The sequence below is a fragment of the Cotesia glomerata genome, linkage group LG5 (assembly GCF_020080835.1).
Source record: "Cotesia glomerata isolate CgM1 linkage group LG5, MPM_Cglom_v2.3, whole genome shotgun sequence".
NCBI classification, from domain to species: domain Eukaryota; kingdom Metazoa; phylum Arthropoda; class Insecta; order Hymenoptera; family Braconidae; genus Cotesia; species Cotesia glomerata.
Genome location: NC_058162.1, coordinates 17,983,363 through 18,007,784, shown reverse-complemented (window position 1 = coordinate 18,007,784; position 24,422 = coordinate 17,983,363). Strand labels below are relative to the sequence as shown.

The 24,422-nt window shown below is 36.2% G+C and overlaps 2 protein-coding genes across 2 annotated transcripts in view; both read left to right on the top strand.

The window, feature by feature from the left end:
- Positions 1-24,422, top strand: part of LOC123265791 (calcium-activated potassium channel slowpoke) — a 400,630-nt gene that overhangs the window by 274,224 nt on the left and 101,984 nt on the right. The window contains 4 exon segments of the mRNA XM_044729712.1: positions 8,703-8,835; positions 9,420-9,479; positions 10,248-10,644; positions 10,769-10,952. Coding sequence (XP_044585647.1) covers positions 8,703-8,835; positions 9,420-9,479; positions 10,248-10,644; positions 10,769-10,952 — 774 coding nt within the window.
- LOC123265788 lies at positions 16,946-18,135 on the top strand. Its single transcript, XM_044729707.1, has 2 exons — positions 16,946-17,895; positions 17,973-18,135. Exons 1-2 carry the CDS (start codon positions 17,196-17,198, stop codon positions 17,978-17,980), a joined length of 708 nt encoding a protein of 235 aa, XP_044585642.1. The 5' UTR covers positions 16,946-17,195; the 3' UTR covers positions 17,981-18,135.

Genomic DNA, 24,422 nt, shown 5'->3' with positions numbered 1-24,422 from the left:
ATTACAGGCCTCCAACAATTCTTCTTCAGTGACAGGTGGAATGTCGTCCAGTTAATCTTGCGTTGACTGATAATTGAGACTGTGTTGCTGTGGAAACAGCGCAGTGGCGATTTTCTGAAGGAGTTGGGGACACGTAGGTGACGGCATTTGTTGTTTCTTCAGGTGCGTCATGACCACCTTATACGGCCGACCCCACACGTCTTTGTCGACCTCGTATATGAGCTCTTTTCAGCATCTTCTTTTGCTCTCTTTTATGGCCTTATTAAGTTCACGACGAGCTTTTTTGTACTCTGCGATCAGCACTGCAGAGTAAGGTCGTTGATAGCCACGCTGTGATATTCTTCTCTTTCGATGACACTCTTTACGGAGGTTGCTGATATGATCATTCCACCAGTGTACCGCAGGTCTTGAATTCATAACACGTTTGCGAGGCATACTGGCATCACAAGCATGTGTTACTCGCATCATCAGAGCCTTGTAAGTATGTTCTTCTGCACATCCAGTCTCTATCGGATCACTATCGAGGGCTGTTAGCAATACTTCTGGGTCAAGAGATTTCACCTTCCAACCGACGGTGTTAAATTGCTTGATAGGCCCCCGGAGATTCTGGTCGTTTGACGTTTCCCAGAGTATCGCATGATGGTCACTGGCAGTGTAGATGTCCAGTACCTTCCAGTTAGTGTTACCTTTAGCAAGGCTGGTACTGACAAAAGTGACGTCTACAATCGAGCTTGCGTCACCTTTGGTGTGGGTCGGCGTGTCACCACTGTTGAGCAAGACTACATCTAGTGTAGAAAGAGCTTCTAGCAGCTCTCTTCCTCGTGCATTAGTCTGCTTACTGCCCCAGTCCACTGCCCAGGCGTTAAAGTCCCCGGCTATCGCCACTGGATGATGTTGCTTCGCGTCCTCGGTCAGTCGATCCAAGAAGTCAGTAAACTCAGCAATTGAGAGGCTAGGTGGTGCGTAGCAGCTGTAAAACGGATGCCATCTACTGATGCTGCTACAAAGCCAGCACTGCCATTGGTAGCTACACTCTGGAAAGGGAGCTTACCACAAGCCCAGATCACAGCTTTCGTGGTGATATCCGTCTCCCAAGGTTGTCCAGCTAAATGTTTATATGGCTCCGATAAAAGCACAACGTCGAGCTTTAATTCCCGTACTGTCTGCATAAGCAGGTCATGCGCAGCTTCGCAGTGATTGATGTTAAGCTGCAGTATCCTCATGTTCGTTTATTTGTCAGCTTCTGGAGTGCTTCTTGGAAGACTGGACATCGGCCAGAACCAGACCGGTGAGCAGTGTCCTGAGAGCCAGGTTTTCCGCACATAACGCACATTTCACTTTATTTTGGCATTGAGCAGCTTGATGACCTGTTTGCCCACATTTGATGCAAAGCCCAGATCGGTCGACTTCGCTTTTACATTGGGCAGTAGTGTGCCCAAAGTGCCAGCACTTATAGCATCGTAATGGTGTCTTAATTGCTCTGACACGGCAATTTACCCAGCCAATCCTTATTTTGCCTGTCTTTCCAAGTATCTTCTGCACTATTGCTGCTGGCAATCGTACCGAAGCAGTTTGAGTACCTCTGTAGGCCGGACGAATTTTAATGACATCTTCAGGTATTTCGTAGTCATTTCCAGCTGCCTCTTGTAAGGCAGGACATCGTCTTTAGTTGTTTCGTCGTCAATGTCCCGGATTTCAAGCTGTTCCTCTGGGCCTTTACAGATGACTTGCGCTTCTTCTTTAAGGATGCTCTTGATGGTCTTCAGCAAAGCTTGTCCTTTGTCTGCGGTCTTTCTGGAAAGCGTAATGAGCATATTCCCATCATTCGTCTTTTGAACCTTGTCAACGACGTCACGGGTCTGATCTGGTGGGACATCTTTTTTAATCCGACGCAGTATCTCGGCATATTTTGCCTTCTCAACGGGTCGAATAATTAAGGCATCTGGTTTGGTGAATTTTCGCGGTTTTTCCCGCTTAGGCTCCGGCCGAGATTTGTTCACCGGTTGTTTTGGTAACCGCTCTCTCGCTTGCTCCTTCTTCTCCTTCTTGGATTGGACCTTCTGCCATTCAGTCACCTCTTTTTTTCCGGCGTTCTGCACTGCCGTGTTTTCGGAGGGCTTGGTTTCAGGTCCTTTTTCTTCACAACTTGGCAGATCGTTGGGTCGGGAGAAGATCGATCTTTTCTCTTAGTTGACTTGCTGCTAGTTCTGATTCTGTCTTCCGCGACTGATTCACCGTCACCTTCGGCTCCAGTGTCCATTGCTTCTTTATTCACGATAGTTGCTTGAATGCTTCTCTCCGGTGTAGTGCGAGAAGTGCGTCGTACTGTTAAACACCATTCTTCATCAAGTTTCTTGAATCTCTGGAGGGCATTGGCTACGCTGGTCGTCTTGGTCTTAATCTCCTTGTGGATATTGACCTTAGATTGGATGAAGTCATTTAGCTCACTGGTCAGCTTTTCAAGGCGTTCAAACGCTTGCGACCGCTTCATTTCAGCACTTGCTTCAATCGCTGCTTGTTGGGCATGAGGCCCGTTTTCACTATTGTTGTTTTCCTGAATTTTACTCATACTTTTAAATTCACCAGCGCATCGTACGGAGTGGAGCGGGTTGTCATAACTAGGAACGGGTGTACCCTCGGAGATAGTACTCCTACCCCAGTTCCCTGAGGCCTAGCCGACACTTAGCCAGCCCCGGAATACACGGACGGACTAGACTCGCTCGGAGCGGTGAAAATTCCGATCTCTAACACTCACTGCGTACTTCCTGATCAAGGCCCGAAGTGGCTGGCTCCTGATCCACTGCTGCAACTTACACCTCGGCAGAGCAAGCTCACATCAGCCGTGGCCTGCATCGTCGGAAACTACGACACGAGATTCCGGTCACTCCCAGTGGGTCACAGCAGGGAACGATCGTCTTGTTAGGTCAGTTAGTGCGACCAACCCATTAAAGGGGAGTTTTGTCCACGGGAGCGTATTTTGTTTGGTTATTTTGCTTGGCTCCTACCCGCTGTACCTCATCAACTAAGAGATTAAGTGTCATCCAAGGACAGCGAGCGTTCTCCCATCCGCTCGGGGAAACGCGCCCGGTAGCAGTATCTCTTCTGCCCCGAGTGTATGTGTGTGTGTGTATGTGTGTGTGTGTTTTTTTTATAGAGAAGCGAAAAAAATCTTCCAAAGACACCGCTATCATTGAAAGATGATGGTCGGTAGTGTGGCATTTTTACCCACTAAAAAAAACTCCTCTCTCTTCCCCCGTGGATGGTACGGAGATGACTGGATCGGAACCGCATTAGCATTACTTCAATCCAGTCCATGTTGCGTCTCACAACAATTATTTCTTGTTACTACTGTTTTCTAATCCCTTTCTGCGATTTTTTCTTTTAAGAAAAAGTTTTTTTTTGTGCGTAGGCTGCGACAGCTGACCAATTTTCTTCTTTTTTGATCATACAGGTTACCAAGCTCTCAGGGGAGAGTGCGGTGTCTATTGTTTCTTCGGTACTGATTCTGTCGTCCTTCCACCGATCACACTCGAAAAACGTGTGCTCGGCGTTGTCAATTTTGTCTAAACAGTATTTGCACGTCAGTGTACTGTGCAAACCCATCTTGAAAAGATAGGCATTGAATTGCTTATGTCCCGTCAATAGCTGGGTCAGGAAAAAGTCCGTGTCCTCGTGCTTCCGAGAAAGCCAGACGTTGATGTTTGGGATCAGGCGCGCTGCCCGTCTCTCTTGATGTCCATCGGTCCTGCCACTCTTGCTGCGTTTCCGCCTTTATCCTCGTTCTTGCGTCTTTTATGTTATCGTCACTATCTTTAGCATCATAGAGTTTTGCTCTTTCGAACGCTAATAGGTCGATGGGCGCGACTCCCACAATGACCAATACAGCCGCGTCGGAAACTGTGCGGTAGGCGCAGACAGCCCTGAGAGCGCCTCGCCACTGTATAGCTGCTATCTTCCGCCGGTAGGTCTTCAGCTTTAATATGTCTGTCCATATCTCCGCTCCATAAAGCAGTATCAAGTGGACTGCTCCTAGGAGAACTCTTCTCTTTTTTGTTCTTGGTCCCATGGTGTTGGTCATAATTCGTGTTAGGCAAGACACCGTCTTGCTGGCTTTCTTGCATGCACCGTCGAAGTGTTCGCGAAAACATATTTTCTCGTCTATCATTACCCCTAGATAGCGCAGGGCCCTTGTTGATGTCAGTGTTGTTCCTCCCATGTCCACAGCGACTTGTAGTTCCTTAGTTGTGAAGGGTGTTACTTCGCTGTTCTTAGCGTAGTGTTTCTTCTCCCGCGGCAGGTGTTTGGGGAAAAGCTCCACTACAATGCTGTCCATTAAGGGGAGAAATACGTGTACAGGCTTCAAAAAATTCAACTTTTTTTTTTTTTATAAATCGCTTGTAAAACTATTCAAAAATATAGATATAAAATTTCAAGTCAAAATTCCTATTCGTTCAAAAGTTATAATCAATTTATTAATTACTTTAATACTATTTTACATTAACTTTTTCTGTCACTTTTTTTTTTTCAAACGCGTTTTTCTCGAAAAAACCACGTCGGTTGCCGCCAGTTCGGTCCAAATTGGTTGATATGTTCGTGAATTATCGTTGTCGAAAGAAAACCGAAAAAAGTCAACCGTTTTTCTGATTTTTTATTCAAGATTATCAATTATCAAACACTTGTAACAAGATAAATATTCACGTCGACTGACAGCGGAGTTATCGGTCGCCTCGTATCATTGTCCAGGTCGCCCAAAATGAATTATCTCGAGAAATAGAGGACTTAGGAGGTGCTCTCAACCTTCTAAGTAACACTGCAGCTGTAAACCTGACTGGGTTAGTGCACGTTTAGACGCTAGTTATTTTTCCTCTTCCTGGGAAATAACAAACCCTTTGTGTTCAGGGCCAATCCGCTGGTATCCGTGAGGAAAGAAAAATAAAGTTAGTATTAGGAGAGTGAGAGAGAGAAAAAAGTAATATATAGAACTAAGAAACATTATCAATATGATACTAAAATACAAATAAATTATAATATCTAAATTGACTGATAATGATTAAAACATAAACCAGTAGTCATGTCCGATTAAAATATTTATTTACAAATTAAGGTTCTTAACTTAAGTCCAAAGCCGATGTCCTCTGTCGGATGGACCATATAATAATAATACCGCTCATAATTGTTATAGCAAATATAAACATAAATTTAAATACGACTGGCCAGCTAGAGGACCCAAACACGTGGCTTTCGAGACAAGTAATTTATCGCGACACCCCTCACTCGCTACGAAATCGATTCGAACTCAAAAAATTAATATTTAATATTCGACAAATTAATAAATATTTTGAAGTTACGAGAGGATGTGGCGTGCGGATAATACTCAAGCTCAAATTGTAAGTTACTTGCCAAATTATTGGGCAGAGAGTCGATCAGGGATGCCAGATTCACACCCGGCTTACATCAATGCGGGTTCCCACGTGTCTTTCGATTTTTCTCGCCGTGAAAACGTTTGAGGCTTTGTGTCCGTTCACGATGGCCTCTCAAGCCATTTGCCAAAATTACTAGTCCCTTGCTTGCGATCGATAGTATAGTGTCACCCGTGCGAGTAAGGGCTGTGATATATTATCTATAATCAGTATTATTCCTTAATACTGTACGAGCGCTATGAAGGGTGCAATACGATATAATGGATAAATTAATACAAAATAATGAAAATGAGAGACACTCAAAGTGTGGAACTGTTGCCGATGCTAAGCGTAGGGAGGGATGCACACGGGGAACAAAAATCTCTGTGACACGCTAACCATATAATTTTGATATCTTTTCAAAATTTTATATTATTGACTAAAGAACTAGTTTCTTTATTCAAAGTACACGGAAAAAAAATTAAAGTAAAAATTATAATGGTAACATCGTAATCTGGGACTAGTCTTTCAATATCTTATTTTTTATAATTTGATATTTCAAAAATTACTATTTATCCATGAATTTTTACGATGTGAAGATCGTGATTTTCACAATTAATGTAAGTAATAAATAACAACAATGGAGCATCGTAAAAATTTACAAAAAAATTAGGAAAACGGTTGACCCTGAAGGCCATCCCTGCAACTTCCCGCTGCTTTCGTAATTAAGCGCTCGAAATTGCACTTATTACGTTTTTGAGCTCTTCGAGTTCAAAAATATAATTTTCGTGTAGTTTTGAGCTCTCCAAGCTCAAAAGTTTGATAGAAGTTCAATAAAACACTATTTTTTGAATTTTCAAACCGCAATAACTTTTGAATGAATGTACCGATTTTCATGCGGTTGGCGACATTCGACGCAAATTTTTAAACTCTATAATATATTTTCAAACACAAATTGATCAGACCGGAAATTCTGGTGTAATTCGAAAAAAACACTTTTTTTCGATATCTTTCGTCAACGATAACTCACGAACGAATCAACCGATTTTGACCGGCTTGGTGGCGATCGACGTGGTTTTTTTATGTTAACAGCTGATTAGTTTTTGGAATTTATCGTTAAGCCGTTTAAAAGCTATTACAAAAAAACCACATTTAAACAAATTTTTTCTCACAGTTTTTTCAAGATTTCTCAAAATCTATCGGTCCGAATCGGTCCAAGTTGTATTCAAAATCTAAGTTTAGTTGAACCCTTTCGAATGGCACCAACCGCGATCGAATCGGTCAAGCCGTTCGAAAGTTATGAGAGGTTTACATACATACACACACACACACACACACACACACACACACACACACACACACACACACACACACACACACACACACACACACACACACATACATACAGACAGACATATAGACACCATCGCGGGAATAGTCAGGGAAGCTTCCTAGGACCTCAAAACGTCGAGATCTGATGAAAACTCGATTTTCGAAAAACGGGGTAAAAACAATAACTTCCCGATTTTTTAAAATTTTCAATTTTCTTAGCGGGAAGTTAAAAAAATCTTGTCTTTAAATAAAATTTAATTCAATATTTCTTTGGAAATTTCTCTTTTAAATAAATCATTCATTACAATGATGCTGGGTACAGAGTACAATTTGAGTTATAGAAAAGTACGATGTTACTTAGTACATTTTTTTCCCGTAAGAGCAAGTCGATAAGGTCGCCTACTATGTGCAAGTAAAACAGACAGAATCCAGTAATTTGTGATGTCACCGCCGAGAAATGACAATTTATTGTATGAAGGGTCTTATTAGGTCACTGAATCGTATTCTTAGATGGTGTCTTAGATAGCTTAAGTAGAAAAGCCTTCGGCGCGTAATTAAAAGAACCGGGTTCGATTCCTGGATTACCCGAATTAATTTTTCGGTGACCGAAAAATTTTCTCTGATCGGTCCGCCTTTACCGCTTCACAGCATTATTTCATGTGTAAAAATGCTTACCGTACGATGGATGGTGTGACTCAATGGATATAGAATAAAGTGAACGGAAATTTGATACAGACCGGGTAGCTTGAATAGTAGAGCTGTCGACATATACTGTTTTGATGGTTTTTATTATTATTATTTCAACTTTTTCTCCATCACATATTTATTTATTTAATTAATAGTCACTGCATAACAGGCATTTTTCAAGTTAATATTATATCTAATATAACTATTTTTTAGAGAGACGTTTCATATGAAGACTACTAAAATATTAAAATTTTTAAAATTAGTGAGTAAGTTTTTATAAGGTATTTGTTACTTAATTATGTATAAACAGATAAACAAACAAAATAAATAACCTTTTTCAAACAAAAAAAAAAAGTAGAGCAGCTGATATGACTTCGGAAGGTTCTAGGTTCGAATTCCAGTCCAAGCCATCCGAATTTTTTCTCACTTATTCTATAAACGCCCAATGAGAAGGTCCTCTCCTCATCCTATCTCAATCCTTATCTTTTCTATTTCCTGTTACGTAAATGTGGAACGCTTCACGTTAAAATTAATGCGTAACTTCAACTATTTCCCGCTTCATAACATTATTTCATGTGCATCCATTGAGTCACACCGTTCATCGTACGGTAAGCATTTTTACAGTAAAATCTACCGAGCAACTCCACTGTCCATATTTCAGTAAAGAGCCATTTCCGAATTTTTTTGACAATGATATCTCTTAAACGAATTGACTGATTTCTATTTTGTTTGAAGCATTCAACGCGGTTTTATGAGTAAAAAAAGAAAGTTCATTACCTGCAAAATGATTCAACATAAAAATTTGAAGTTATTCCAAAAAATATTTATTTTTAAATTTTTTGTCAACGATATCTCCCGAACAAAGCAACCGTCTTTAATGAGGTTTTAGCAACCGACGGTGTTTTAGCTCCAAAGGCGGTTAGATAATTATAAGAATAATTGATGATTGAAATATTTTTTTAAAAGATTTAATTTTTAATAATTCTCAAAATCTATCGAGCCGAATCGTTTCAAATTTTTAGCAAATCTAAGTTTGTTGAAACTCTTTGGAATGCTGTTGAACGCGTTTTAATCGGTCCAACCGTTATGAGAGGTTTACACACACATTTTTTTTTAATCACTGATTTTTAAAGCAGGAAGTTGAAAGAGCTAAATATTCTATAACAAAAGAAAAATTCTGAAAAAAATATTTTTCTTGAATCAAGCAGTTCTTTTTCAGTGCAATTGATACAGCAGTGATATTTGAAATGTCATAATACTAATAATAATAATCATATGCTATAGCTCTAAGAAATCATCGAAACTCAGTAGGAATGACGACAATAAATTCGACGAAACAAGTAAATAAAGTCAAGCCAAATGTAAATAGAACAACCAATGACAGTTTGTCGAGCCCAAATCCACCATATAATCAGAGGTATGTTATAGATAGTATTACTATATTTCATTCATTCCATGCAACCCTTCTTCTAATAGATAAATTAATAGCATAATTAACCTACACACGTTCGTTGAAAAAATGGCATCAGACATTATTTCTTGAGGTTAACAGCCGATTAGATTTCACTAATGATCAGTACGGTAGGATAGGAGTTATAAACCATTTTCGGATGCAAAAAATTGTGATTTCACGAACACACACACACACACACACACACACACACACATGTACAGGGTTGAGGATAATAACACTCTAATTATTTAAAATTCATCATTTTTATAAAATTCATATTTTTTCCTTAATCAATTAACGAAATACACATTTTACCATACTATTACAGATTGCTTTTACGCTCCAACTAATCAGTTGTATTACTTTTAATTTCATTCAACAATTTCCAGTCAGTGTTTATGTTCATTAAATCAATTAATCCAAAATGTTTACATCCAAACAATATTAATTTAAAAAGGTGGTGAAAAAATTGATGAAAGAAGTTATATGACACAACAATCACTTTGGTGATGCTAAGTTAAAGACCGTACATCACCTTTTGATTACAGATCACAAGAGGACTCTGCATACTCTGGCTACCATCTTGCCTATGAAGTCAAAAAACTCATGTACGCTTATGCTGTTAACATATCAAACGTATTGTGATTTTTATATATACTTTCATATTATTACGTGAATATAACCAATTTTTCTATGTTATTCCATGAAATAGTTTGCTTCAATTAAAATTAGAGATAATTGAGTCACATTAGTTTTTGATTTTTTAATAAATTTTTTATGTATTATACCTATTAATTGAATGATTTCTTTTTATTTGTTGGCTTTGCTATGTTATAAATGTTTATTAATATTAATAACAGTAACAGTAATAAATTATCATAGAATAAAGTTTATAATTTTGATATAGTTCCGAGTAAGTTCAGCAATTAAGTAATGAGAGTAACTAATATTTTTTGTCGTCATTTCACTTTCTTTTTTTTTTGCAGAAATGTTTTTATATTTATGATAAGAAAACATCTCCAATCAAAAAAAATTGATGACTTGTTTTCTCTAAAAACCAAAATTTTGTAAGCGATGAACCATTATTATTAATGATTTTAAAAAGTAAGAAATATGATTAGTTCAGCAAAATTTTTTGTTGATTTGACATATTTTCTTGCATGAGCAATGCGTCTAATTCTCTATAATTAAATTTTCTTGCATTCTGTAATCAAAATCGCTCAAAGAAAAATTTCCGTAATATTCCATTGATATTTACTTTATGAAACAATGACGCTGTTGAAGTTTCGAAATACACATAAACAACTCTCGAGCATGTCAAAGTGATAAAATGTTACTCTCTTCAAATTACCTTGAACAAAAACAATGATTTGCAGGCCAACAAGTAGAGGCTCAGGAGGTACAAACGTCAACAACAACGGTGGTCTTCAGGTTGGAATTGCTGATGATCAGGCCAAAGATTTTGATTTTGAGAAAACTGAAATGAAATACGACTCCACGGGAATGTTTCACTGGAGTCCTTCACGCAACCTTGAAGACTGTATACTTGATCGGAACCAGGCGGCAATGACAGTACTCAATGGTCACGTTGTAGTTTGTTTGTTTGCCGATCCTGATTCACCTTTAATAGGACTGAGAAACCTGGTTATGCCATTACGAGCTTCCAATTTTCATTACCATGAGCTTAAACATGTAGTAATAGTTGGGTCTGTTGACTACATACGACGCGAATGGAAAATGTTACAAAATTTACCAAAAATATCTGTACTGAATGTACGTAACTTATAAATTTTTCATCTATCCTCAGATTAAAACTAATTTTCTTAGAACTCATTCAAGACTTTTTGCTGAAGAAATCGAAAATTTTCTTTTAAATTTGATTTTCTTTCTTTTTCAGGGGTCACCTCTGAGTAGAGCAGATTTACGTGCCGTTAACGTGAATCTTTGCGATATGTGTTGCATCCTGTCAGCAAAAGTGCCTAGCAATGATGATCCGACCCTCGCCGACAAGGAGGCGATACTTGCGTCCTTGAACATTAAAGCCATGACTTTTGACGACACTATAGGAGTATTAAGTCAAGGTAAAAAATCCAAATCGTGTACAAAATACAGCATTAGGTTATCTAGACAACACTACGGTTGACCCGAGAGGCCATCCCTGCAGCTTCCCGCTAATTTTGTACCTAAGCGCTTAAAATTTTACTTTTCATTCTTTAAATTCTTTAAATTTTTAAATTGCAATTACTTTTGAATGAATAGACCGATTTTCACAGGGTAAATAGCATTCGACGCATTTCTTCGAATCTTATGATTTACTTTTAAACACAAATTGATCAGACCGCAAAAAATTTGGAAAAATTAAAAAAAATTCATTTTTTTCCGAATTTTTTCGCCAACGATAACACACACACACACACACACACACACACACACACACACACACACACACATGCGTGCGCACAGACACAGACATAGATATACAGACATACGGACATCATCACGAAAACATTTAGGGAAGCTTCTTAGGATCTCAAAACGTCGAAATCTGATGAAAACTTGATTTTCGAAATTCGGAGTGAAATCAATAACTTACAAATTGTTAAAAATTATTTTATTATTTTTAACTTCCCGCTGAGAAAATTGAAAATTTTCAAAAATCGGGAAGTTATTGGTTTTACCCCGTTTTGCAAAAATCAAGGTTTCGAAGGACCTTGACGTTTTGAAGCCCTAAGAAGCTTTCCTGATTATTTTTACAATGATGTCTGTGTGTGTGTGTGTGTTTTTTTTTTTTTTTTTTTTTTCCAGGAGGGGGGAATCCTTTTTACGGATTCCAGGCATAGATGTTTCGCCTGGATATGTGAGACTCGACGCAGTGTCATGCAAATACTCGACACTAACGCCCATACTCACTAAACCCTAAACCTCTTTTCTTCTATCCTCTTATCCCCTATGGAAACCGCCGTGTAGGCATTACATCGCAGGGGGAGGAATTAGCTGCCGCTTTTCCTTCTTGTGGCTAAGGTGTTGTTTCTACCTTCCTTCTAAATTCTGACTTTGGATCTTTTTCTCTCAATGGAACGCAGTTCGGTAAGAACTTCTGTGGCGAAAGTGCTTGTGGCGTTCCAGGCAGCTTCAGTCGACAACATTGCTTCTACTAACGTCTCTGGTTGGACTTTCTTGTTCAAACAATTCTTTAACTCATCTCGCTGAGGGTCAAAACGTGGGCACATAAAGAAAACGTGCTCTGCATCGACAGCAACTCCTGGGCAGGACGGGCACTCCGGAGAGTTGCCGTGCTTGAAGCGGTGTAGATACTCTCGGAAGCACCCATGTCCTGACAACAACTGCGTCAGGTAATAGTTGACTTGACCGTGGCTCCGGTTCATCCAAACGTCGATCTTTGGTATAAGACGATAAGTCCATCTACCTTTTCCTGCGGCATCCCACTGCAATTGCCATCGTACGATGCTGCGATATCGTTCTTCTGTTCTGAGTTCTTCGTGGCTAAGTGTGGTTGACCTTTTCTGTTGGTATAGGTTTCGTCTTTCTTCAGCTAGGACTCTGAGGGGCAGAGTTCCAGAAATGACGCACACTGCTTCCTCAGATATTGTTAGGAAGACGCAAGCTACTCTTAAGGCACTCAGACGGTATACTGGTCCAGCCTTTCTCCATGCTTCTTGTAATTCTAATGCGTCAGCCCAAATGGATATTCCGTACGTGAGCACTGATGTGACCACAGATGATAATAATAGTCTTCTGCTCTGCTTTGGACCTCCGACGTTCGGCATTAGTCGTGATAGACTAGCTACCACTGCTGATGCTTTAGTACTCACATGTTCGACTTGTTGTTTAAAGTTCAGTCGGGCATCGAGCATCACTCCCAGGTATCGGATGAATGGTTGTGATGTAATTTCATGTTCTCCGATTTCTAATTTGATTGTTTCTACTGCTTTCCTGCTAGTGAAAAAAATTTTTAAAATGTGGTTTTTTTTTAATAACTTTTAAACGGCTTTATCGATCGATTTAAAAAACTAATCAGCTCTTTACATCAAAAAGATCACGTTGATATCCGCCAGTTCGGTCCAAATCGGTTGACTCGTTCGTGAGTTATCGTTGTCGAAAGAAAACCGAAAAAAGTGTTTTTTAGAATCACTCTGAAATTCCTAGTTCGATCCATTCATACTCAAAGGTTTTTTATGAGACTTTAAAAACTACGTCGTTATGCCACCAACCGCGTGAAAATCGGTTCATTCATTCAAAAGTTATTGCCGTTTGAAAATTCAAACAGTTGTATTTTATTAAACTGCTATTAAAGTCTTGAGCTCAAAGAGTTCAAAATGACACGAAAATCATATTTTTGAGCTTGAAGAGCTCAAAAATGTAATGTGTAATTTTGAGCACTTAAGTACAAAATGAGCGGGAAGTTGCAGGGAGGGCCTTTAGGGTCAACCGTCCTCCTAATTTTTTTTTTTTTTAATTTATTTAACGATCGCCTTAACAACAAGGGTCATTTAAGACCTCAGTTACAACAGTCTTACATTTTTCATTTTATATTAAACATATGAAAAATTAATTCAATTTTTTAACTAATGATTAATTATAAAAGGAAAAGATAAAATAAATAAATAAATAATTCAAATTTATCCGTAATCATATTTTTCTAAATAATTTAATCATTTTGATAAATTCTTAAGTCTTCAGGCATCTAGAATGGTCACTCAAACAGCTTGCCATGTTGTTTAGTAGATTTATCTTCCATTTTCCTAGGTTATAATTGTTACACTCTATGAAAATGTACTTTATTGTCAGAATTTCACCTCAGTTATGGCAGCGATAGCTAGGTCTTTTTGTCATTAAGAACGAGTGTGTCAGTTTTGTACAGCCAATACGAAGTCTTGAAATAACTACTCGGTCCTTTCTTGAGAAAATGAACTGAAGGAAGTTTTCAGTGATAAACTTCCGTACCTGGTTAATTTAAATGTAGGACCGTTTCTCTATCTATCGTCCCAGTAATTTTTAACCAAGGCTTTTATGTACTTGTTCAAATTTTTAAGGGTAGGGATTAGATCTATGTCAGGCAGTAATTTCTTTGTGTTGCCTCGTTAGCCTCTCGATCTGCGGTTTTATTTCCCGTTATCCCATAATGGCAAGGAATCTATCCTAAAATAATTTCATAGCCATCGTTGATCAGCTCAATGACTTTATTTGGGATTTGATTTATTAGAGGATTGCAGTTAAAAGTGTTTCCAATAGCTTGTAAGGTAGATTTGGAGTGAGAAAAGATAACGACTTGGTAAGGTGCTGGATTTTCTTCTATTAATTTGATAGCATTATGTATGGCCCAATCTTCACAAGTATATTGATCGATAACTCTGTAATCTGAAGCCGTGGGATGTGTTATTGGAAATCACAGAACATCCAGCATTATTATCTACTTTAGATCCATCAGTATAGTATTCCTGGTAATTCTTGTATTTCTCTTTGAGTTCTAGGAACAAATTTCTGAATACTAGAGATGAAGTGTCCTTACGGGGGTTTTCGGATAGTTCCAGATTTATTAATTAACTTAAGTTAAACCAAGGGGGTCATGGTCTTGCTATATTTATACATTCACTCGAGAGTTCCAGATTAATTTCGCAAGAGTATCTTTTTCATCTTACTCTTAGAGGTTTCGGTGGAATTGGATACTGAAAATAGTTTCCGTCTAAGGAGGAATTCTTGAAGATGCTCTCCTTAACTGGATTGTCTGGTGATGATCTTATTTTCGCCACATAGGTCAAGATTAGTTCTTTACGTCTCTCAGTTAATGGGATTTCTGATGCTTCTACTAAAAAGCTTACTATCGGGCTTGTCCTATAGGCACCGAGTGATATCTTTAGCACTGAATTTTGTAATATCTCTAATGCTTCAAGTACGTTGGGCTGGGCCAAGTCGTAAATTACAGATCCGTACTCTATTTTTTGTATAATTATACCATTGTAGGTGGTTATAGGATAGTTTTTCTCAGCTCCCCAGACAGTTGATGCCAGAGATTTTATAATGCTTAATATTTTATATCCTATATTTTTTACTACTTCCATAATAGCTTGGAATTATGGATCATACCCAATATTTTTAAAGGATAGGCTCGTTTAATAGGTTGTCCCCCAAACATTAAGTTGATTTCATTTCTCTAATATCCTCTGATGAAAAGCATATACTCCGTCTTTGTTTTTGAAAATTTAAACCCCGTTGTTTTAGACTATGCGAGTAGTTTATCAAGAGTTGGTTCGATCAGCTCTTCTAGAAGGTTGATGTCTTTACTAGCTTTGCCAGGACTCTCTTCGTTAACTTTTTAATGTTCTTTTTCTTGCTTTTTTCATTTTATAATCAATTTTAAATTTATCATCTGGGTCTTTGTTTCTGTTCTTATAATAGTTTTTTGTGCTTTCTTACTGTCTTTAATTACCCCGTCACATTTCTGGTCCCACCAAGGATGTTTTTTTTTTCCTTGCCTTACCTGAAGATCTTGGGATTGCTACTTTGGCCGCGCTTAGAATACAATTTGAAAATTTATCCATTACTTAATAATATAAACTAATATAAACTACCATTTATAGAGCTATTATTCAATGTAGTATCCATTTTCTAGCTTAGGAGAAAATTGTCGATAGACTCTTGATACACGAACCAATAAACCTGGTTGAAAATCCATTTTTTTGGGACCTCTGTGTGAAGGTGCTGATGGTTGTTGTTTGTAGATAATTTAATAACATTAGGGAAGTGGTCACTGTTGGATGTGTCCTTTAGAACAAACTAATCAAGAGGTATAGCCAGTTCACTAGATGCAATTGTTAGGTCTATACCATCTATACCAGTTGATATTCTATCTTACTATAAACTACACTACAAATTGTAATATGTGCAGCTGTATATGCGTGTAAAAGGAAGGAAATTCGACAGCTATGATAATTATCAGTCTTACCTCGCAATTGTCCGACAATCACAGAAACATGCAACTGTAAGCACGAATTTAATAAGTTACATTATTGCATTACTACTATTAAAGTTTGTTGGGTCTCCTGTGTTTAGCATAATTAAGTCAGCGTGAGTGTTTAGCCATTCCGCTAACAATAAGCCTCTTTGGTCATGTCTTTCGGAACCCCAGAGAGGATGATGAAATTTGAAGTCTCCTAAAATTATTAGAGGCTTTGGCCGATTTTGTATTAAGTTTTATAACTCTGGGATATTGAGTTAAGAGCTATTTGGTAAATAGATGTTACAGATAGAAATAGCTTTAGTGAATTTTGTTTTAATAGCTACTGTTTCAAGATTTACATTTAAATTGATTTCCTCTGGAAAGGTGCAGGGGTTTGCATATATAGCAGCACCTCCGCTAGCTCTGGAGGCATCAATACAGTTTTTATAAAAACAGATGAAATTTTTTAAATCACAATAGGGTCATTCCATGTCAAATCGACCAATAGTTGGACTCGACCCCTTTCGATTTGGATAAATTTTGGTCAGAAGTTTTCTTTTATCCTATAACGAAGTTCTGCCAAAGGAAAAAAATTAAAAAAATTTTTTTCAAAAGTTATGCAAAATCCAAAATTTCACTATTTTCCATATTTTTTAAATTTATGTTTCAAAAATCTCGAAAACTATTGCAATTAAAAAAATCGCTTATGGTAAACTTCAAAGGGGATACTTGGGGCTATTAAAAAAAAAATTTCCAAAAAAAAATTTTGAAAAATCTCCAATTTGTGAAATTTTGAATTTTTGAAAATTGTCAAAATTGACCGTCGACAATAAATTTTTGGCTGAAATTTTTTGTGTACTACCTTGTACCAATCTTAAAAAGATCCTGAAATTTTTGGAATTGTGTTTTTGTTTTTCAAAAATATGAATTTTTGAAATTTGTTAAAAAAAAAAATTTTTCTTAAATTTTTTTTTTTATAATTTAGTTGGGCAACTCGCGTAATTTTTATGTTTTGAACGGTTGAAATTTCATTTTGTGACATAATGTTGAGAAAAACATTAATGACATTTTTGGGGATCATTTTCAAAATAAAACTCGTAAAAAACTTTATACTGACACCTGTATTATCATTTGATGTTAAAGTAGAAGAAGTGGTGACATCTGTGGCGTGACGTTTGAATCTTTACGTGTAAGATAAAGTTAACCTTTCTGATTTTTATTTCGAAGACAGTCATCATTCTAAGTAAGTGTCTAGAAATAACTCTTTCTTCAAATTCTAAACTTATAACAATTATCTTATCAAGTGTTTAATTTGAGGACATTATCTAGTTAAAATTTTGAGTGCAGAAAAAATAAGAGATTAGTGATGGAAAATAAAAAGTGTTCGATTGGATTATTTAAGAATGAAATATGCTCTGAAGAAAAATTTATTAATTGCAAAGATTTTTCTGACGAAGATCAGATTACTCTGAATTCTAGAAGTGGTACAGATGTTAGTTTTATTTGCTCTCAACATGACAAACAGTATCGTATCAAATATACTTCAAATCAAAAATCTTGTGCTGATCCCTTTAAACTTCATGACAGTATAGTTCGTAAATCTTTGAGACCAGTCAGTTTAAAATTGTTCGAACAGTGTAAGATTAGGTTACCTTCCATTATACCGGGAAGTAAACTATGCATTTCGTGTACTAAAAGAGTCTATAGTGAATTACCAGAACATCAAAATGAAGTTGAAATATTTGAAAAAACTGTGAATGTCGAAGAAAGTCAACTAGTTGAGAGTGTCTCTGAAGATTCCGTTTCCAAATCATCAAAACCATCCGAAACACCTGACCAAGTAGGAACTCCAATATTAATTCAAAGCCTGGTGGACGAAAAAATGTCCTCTAATTTATCTGAGAACTTGCAGTTGTCAAATGTGACAACTTCAACATTTGAAATGTGCAGCTCAACCGGCGAAACTTTTACACCTACTGAAATACATCTAGATCGCCTTAATTCTATTGCCAAAATTTTTAATTTATCTCCTGTAAAAAAAAAAGATTTAGATCGATCAAAAACATACGCTCAACGGAAATATCATGAGATGACATCGAAACTGCAATCATGCTTTGAACATCTTATGGAAAATGATTCTGACACAATTAAAAATAAACAATTGAACATTGACGATACTCCTGAATTAACCGGAAAAGAAATAATAAATCAGCTAAAAGAAAAATTTAATAACTGCAGCAAAGTGAGTGAAAAATTACAGATTTTATCTGTTTTGCCTTTAAGTTGGTCAACAGAAAAAATTGTTGATGTTTCTTTTGAAGCATCTACATACATGGTGAAAAAAGTAAAACAAAAAGTCAGTGAAGATGGCATTCTATTCACTCCACAAAGAAACAAAGGTCATTCATTATTAAAAACTACTGAAGAGAAAATTCAACAATTTTATCGAAATCAAGATGTAAGTAGAGAGTTACCAGGTAAAAAAGAATTTAAATCTGTTCATGAGAATGGTCAACGGGTTCCAAAACAAAAACGGCTGATTTTGGGTAATTTAAATGAAATTTATCAATTGTTCAAGCAGAAATACCCATTTGAAAAAGTCAGTTTTTCAAAATTTGCTAGTCTGAGACCCCCTGAATGTGTTCTAGCAGGTTCATCTGGCACTCACGTAGTTTGTGTCTGTCTCATTCACGAAAATTTTAAACTGTCATTTCATGGTGCAAAACTTGACAAATTAAAATGTAGCGATGAAAGTCAACCGTTTTCTTCATATCGAGATTGCTTGAAAATGGTTATTTGTCCTCGGCCTACGAGTGACTGCTATTTGGGAACCTGTAGTAACTGTCCTGGCTCGACAAAATTAAGAAGAACGATCGAAAATATTTTCAATGATAACTTTGTAGATGAAATAACGTATAAACAATGGACTCAAGTAGATCGATGTTCTTTGGAAACGATTGTGAAATCAACTGATGATTTCGTTGATAATTTGGTAGAATCTATTCCAAAATTCCTTCAGCATGATTTTATTGCTCGTCAACAGGCTGAATTTTTTCAAACTACGAAAAAGAATCTCGAAGTTGGACAAGTACTTGTTGTTGCTGACTTCTCAGAAAATTACTCATTTTACTTCAAAACAGTGTCCAAGGAGCTTATTGGAATAATAGTCAAGCGACAATCCATCCATTTGCTTGCTATTATAGATCCATTGATGAAAATGTCGACAATATAGTACCTCTAAATTTGATAATCATTTCAGACAACTTGACGCATAATACAACAGCAGTTTATAGTTTCCAGGAAGTACTGACATCGTTTCTGAAAAATAAAATCCCAGACATTTCTAAAATAATTTATTTTTCGGATGGTGCAGCATCTCAATATAAAAATCGGTACAATTTGCTGAACTTGCTGCATCATGAGGAAGATTTTCAAATACCAGCGGAATGGCATTATTTTGCAACTTCACATGGAAAAGGTCCAAGTGATGGTTTAGGCGGAACATTAAAACGGAAGGTTGACAGAGCCAACCTCCAATCTAAAGCTGACGACCAAATTCAAACACCTGATGAGCTATTCCAATGGGCAAAAGAAAATGTTCACGGAATCAATTGTGACTTTGTTTCAAATGAGCAGATTCAGCGTACTCAAAAAACTTAACCAGAGATTTAAAAATGCTCTGCCAGTACAAGGAATCCGAAATTGTCATGCCGCTATTCCCATTTCAAGTGATGTGATGAGAGTAAAAACCTCATCCTCATCTGAGGAAGGAAAGGATTTCCGGTTAAAAAATACAGATATCTACGAGTTCGTTGAAGAACCAGATATTAAAAGCAGGTAAAAATCTGAAATTTCTGTGTTAGTACTTTATCTATTTTAAGTTTGGGTTTAAAGATTTAAGTCATATTAACATTTTTTAGGTTAAGAAAAAGAAAAGGAGCAACAACAGTAACTGAAGAATTGAAGAAAAAAATTTTCGTAACAGAATGTCAAGTAAACTTACACGTAAAAGCCCTATTAAATAAATTAATAACCAATAATAAACAAATATCATTAATGTTTTTTTTCTCATCATTATGCCACTAAATGAAATTTCAACTGTTCAAAATATCAAAATTACGCGATTTGCCAAACTGATTAAAAAAAAAAAAAAAAATTAAGAAAAAATTTTTTTTTAACAAATTTCAAAAATTCATATTTTTGAAAAAACAAAAAACACAGTTCCAAAAATTTCAGGATCTTTTAAGATTGGTACAAGGTAGTACACAAAAAAATTTGAGCCAAAAATTTATTGTCGACGGTCAATTTTGACAATTTTCAAAAATTCAAAATTTCACAAATTGGAGATTTTTCAAAATTTTTTTTTGGAAATTTTTTTTTTTTAATAGTCCCAAGTGTCCCCTTTGAAGTTTACCATAAGCGATTTTTTTAATTGCAATAGTTTTCGAGATTTTTGAAACATAAATTTAAAAAATATGGAAAATAGTGAAATTTTGGATTTTGCATAACTTTTGAAAAAAATTTTTTTAATTTTTTTCCTTTGGCAGAACTTCGTTATAGGATAAAAGAAAACTTCTGACCAAAATTTATCCAAATCGAAAGGGGTCGAGTCCAACTATTGGTCGATTTGACGTGGAATGACCCAATAGTTATTGTCACTAAAATTAGTCTCTTGTATACATAAAATTTGGGGGTTGTGGATATTATCCAGTAGTTTAATTATTTCAAATCTTGTGTGAAACCCATTAACATTCCATTGAATAATATCCATAACCGAAGTTTGATGAGGTTTATTGTTGGCTGCAGATTTGACTAATGGCAGTAGAATTTCCATCAGTCTTAGCTGGGTTAATCAGTTGTGTTAACCGCTCTCTCAAGCGGTTGCACCGATTTTTTAGACTTCTGTTGAGCTCGGGGTGAATAGTATGACACTTCAAAATAAGTTCTTCAATATTTTTGGTATACTTCTCAATACTTTCTTTGATATCTTGATTACCACGAGATATATCTAATAGAATTTTTAATTGATTGAAATTTAGTGAAAAGCTTACTGGACAGTTTGTGAGTTTATGTTCTAGGTCCTGCCACACTTGTTCATCAGTCTTGCCGTCCGGCGTTTGTGCTTGCTTTGTTTCTTCATTTTCTTACATGTTTTACTCATAACGAAATTACCTTCTAATTGGGTGTTTGGCGTTGGGCCAACACTGGTTTTCCATAGAATGGCCGAGGTAAGAGAACCCAGTGTTGGGCCAAGACTGGGCAACCAACCCTTGGCCGGCCCAATGATTACCCGAGCCTGGGCCAAGGCTGGAAAGCCTAGCCATGGCCGTTGAATGGCAACCCATACTTGAGCCAGAATTGAGTAACCTAGCCTCGGTCATTCAATAGGAAATCCAAACTTAATTTATCATTAAGTAATAGAATTTTAAACAGTACATATTTATTGTTTAACGAATATTTGGAAGCAAATGCTAAAATTGAAAATTTATTATTTAACCAAAACAATTGCATATCGTCAAAATTGATATAGTCTTAAAAAAATTAAAATACAATAATTTACAGTTGAATTTTTTATATTGATAATTTTAAACAGTAAAATTTATAACATAATATTAAAAATATACAGAACAATGAAAAAAGTCTGAAGTAATATAAGAACTTAAGTCTTGTATTTTTTTAACTAATAAACATTTGTAAAAAATAGTTAATTTTCATCAAAACACAATATTAAATAACATAAATTATATAAATAATAAACCGTCACACTTCGTCACCATTTAGATTTAGTTTATATAATTGATGAGATGTGTCATCTTATCGGTCGTGCGGCGTAGGGGTTACTTATCGGTCTGGCGAGCGTGCGGCTTGGGTTCGAATCTCGGTTAGGGCAAATGCTATTTTCACTTTATTTCTATAATTAGTAAAAGTTATGTCTAAATAAAGAGTCAGACGTTCTAAACCTGCGTTAGCTCTACATCAAAAAATAAAAAAATTACACTTCAAAAATTTTTTTTATCATTTTTTATCAAATGACATGGGCCAGACTTGAAAATTAACTATGGCCCAATCCTGGTTACCAAGCATGGACCGGATTTGAAAATTAACTGTGGCCTAACCCCGGTAACCAGGCATGGGCCAGTCCTGGTAGCCAGGCATGGGCCAGTCCTGGTAACCAGGCTTGGGCCAGCGTTATCATTCCAGACTCAAACCAAGACTGGGCTAACTCTGGTTTACAAGTCTGGCCCAGAGTTGTACAGAGTTGGGCCAGGCCTGGGCCAAGCCTGGGCCCGCCATACTTTTCTACATGGGTCATCACAAGATTCCTTATCTTCTACTCCTGTTGACGCTGTAGTTGATGAATGAGGCCGTTTAATTCCAGCCATTTATTCAATTTCCATCTCTTTTGATGATCCTGGAGAGTTGAATTAGTAAAATTTTGTGGTGTCTTGGCTTATTGGGAGTATCTGGGTTGGAGGGATTGAATCGTTGGCCATGGTGCTCTGATTTTGAAAAAGGTTGGTTTCTGTGGGTTGTTGAGTGTTGTTATTCGGTGACATTGGATTCTAAAAAATTCTCTTCCACTGCATCTGAAGGGCTCTTGAGGTAATTTTTAGCAGTGTGATCTGTATTATTGCAAATAAAACATTTAAGTGTCGGTTGATATAAATATCCAGTAACCAGTGTCCTCGTAGAATACTTGGAAAGGATTTGGTAACTTTGTTTGATCTTCCGCCGGAGAAATATAAAATTGTCTCAAAAACCAAGAATGTGTGGAAAGCCTGGATCAGAGATGCCAATTTTTATAAATGAGAGTGAGGACATATCTTTACTTCTTATTTTTTGTAACATGTCCTGGATGACGTAGTGGAGAATTGCTGAACACACATTTGATAAGACCACTCTCTTGTTCCTGGAAATTAGTGATCTAATCAGTAAAACTTAATCCTTGACTTTGTAACAGGTTTTTGACCGCTCAATTGGCCCCTTTATAAATTTAAACAAAAACAATAAACTCAATAGAATTGAAATCGAAATTAATGAACAAAAGGGCGCCACCAGGATTTTTAATCACGGTTCCTGGAACCGGATCCAGAGCTGAGCTTATCCTACAGGGAGAGAAAGTGGAGGAAGGTGCTATGAAATAAATAAATTTTTATTTAACAATGGATCCAAAAATTTATTAACAAAACAATTTAACAACTTTAGTCACACACTCACTCACACTATAATTGAGTTATTATTTAGCGACGCGGAGAAATAACTGCGAGACAAACGATATTTACAACAAAACCTTTCCAAACGACGGTACGATGACTAGCTGGGATGTTCTAACGGACGGTCTCCTACAACCTGATTAACCTAGTTGGGCTTTTTCTAACGAATGGTCTCCCACACCTGCCTAAAATTAATAGGGCTTTTTCTAACGAACGGTCTCCCACACCTGCCTAAAACTATTGGGCTTTTTCGAACGAACGGTCTCCCACACCTGAGTAAAATTATACTTAAAATTACAAGTCCACCGGACGACTAAACAAAACTAACTCCACACACTTTTAACTTGATTTTAAGTCCACAGGACTACCAATACTTATAACCATATTAACACTCTCTATCACACATTACTCGTACAAATCTCACACACATAACCCGCACACACACACTCTGAATTTACTTTACTTTTATTTATAAAAATTATTAACGAAAATTATTTCCAGAAAATTATTACATTAAATTTCTACTTAATTATTTCAGTCATTAGCTAGCAATTAAATTATAAAATATTTTTACGACTAATAATTCAATTCCCAAAAATCCGAACTAAAATCCGACGCATAAATTTATTCAAAATCAATCATAAATTTAATAATCAACATTGAAATAAATTCTTAAGAATATTCGACATAAATTTCTAACTGAATACTCCCGGACTTAATATCCACGCTGGTAAATAAATTCTAAAGAATTTTATCAAAATGATGAAATTAAATTATTAAAAATAAATTCCAGAACTTAAGTTCAATATATAAAAATAACCACGTGGAATTTTCCGATTAAATAAATAATTATTAAATAATTTATCCCAATATAAAAATAAATTAGCGAAAAATTATCCACGGGTAAATCAGTTAAATGCGCCGAAATCTCAGTAAATAAATTCTCAAAAAATAATATAACATTAAATAATTATTTTCTTGTAATAAATAATATTATTAATAATAATTCAATTGTTCATAATAAATTATCGAGTAAAATATTCGACAAGAAGTTGCGCGCTCAAAATGGACGCCAATATTCGTTAGTGCGTAGTAAGGTTTGATCTTGGGTTCGAATTAACTGTGTTGTACAATTCAACCGACGCTTGACTAGTCCGTGAGAAGACAAAGGAACTTTCTCGAAGAATTTATTATTTGGGTTTTATTTTATTAATTTTTTAAATAAAATATATGCTACTAAAACCGATTTTTCAGATGTTCAAAAGTTATTGTCGAGTAAATTATTTACGATAAAATTTATGAGTAAACTACATATGAAGACAATTATCGCTAAATTCGTTTTTAGCTGATATCCAATTATTAAGAAAGAATAATATTTA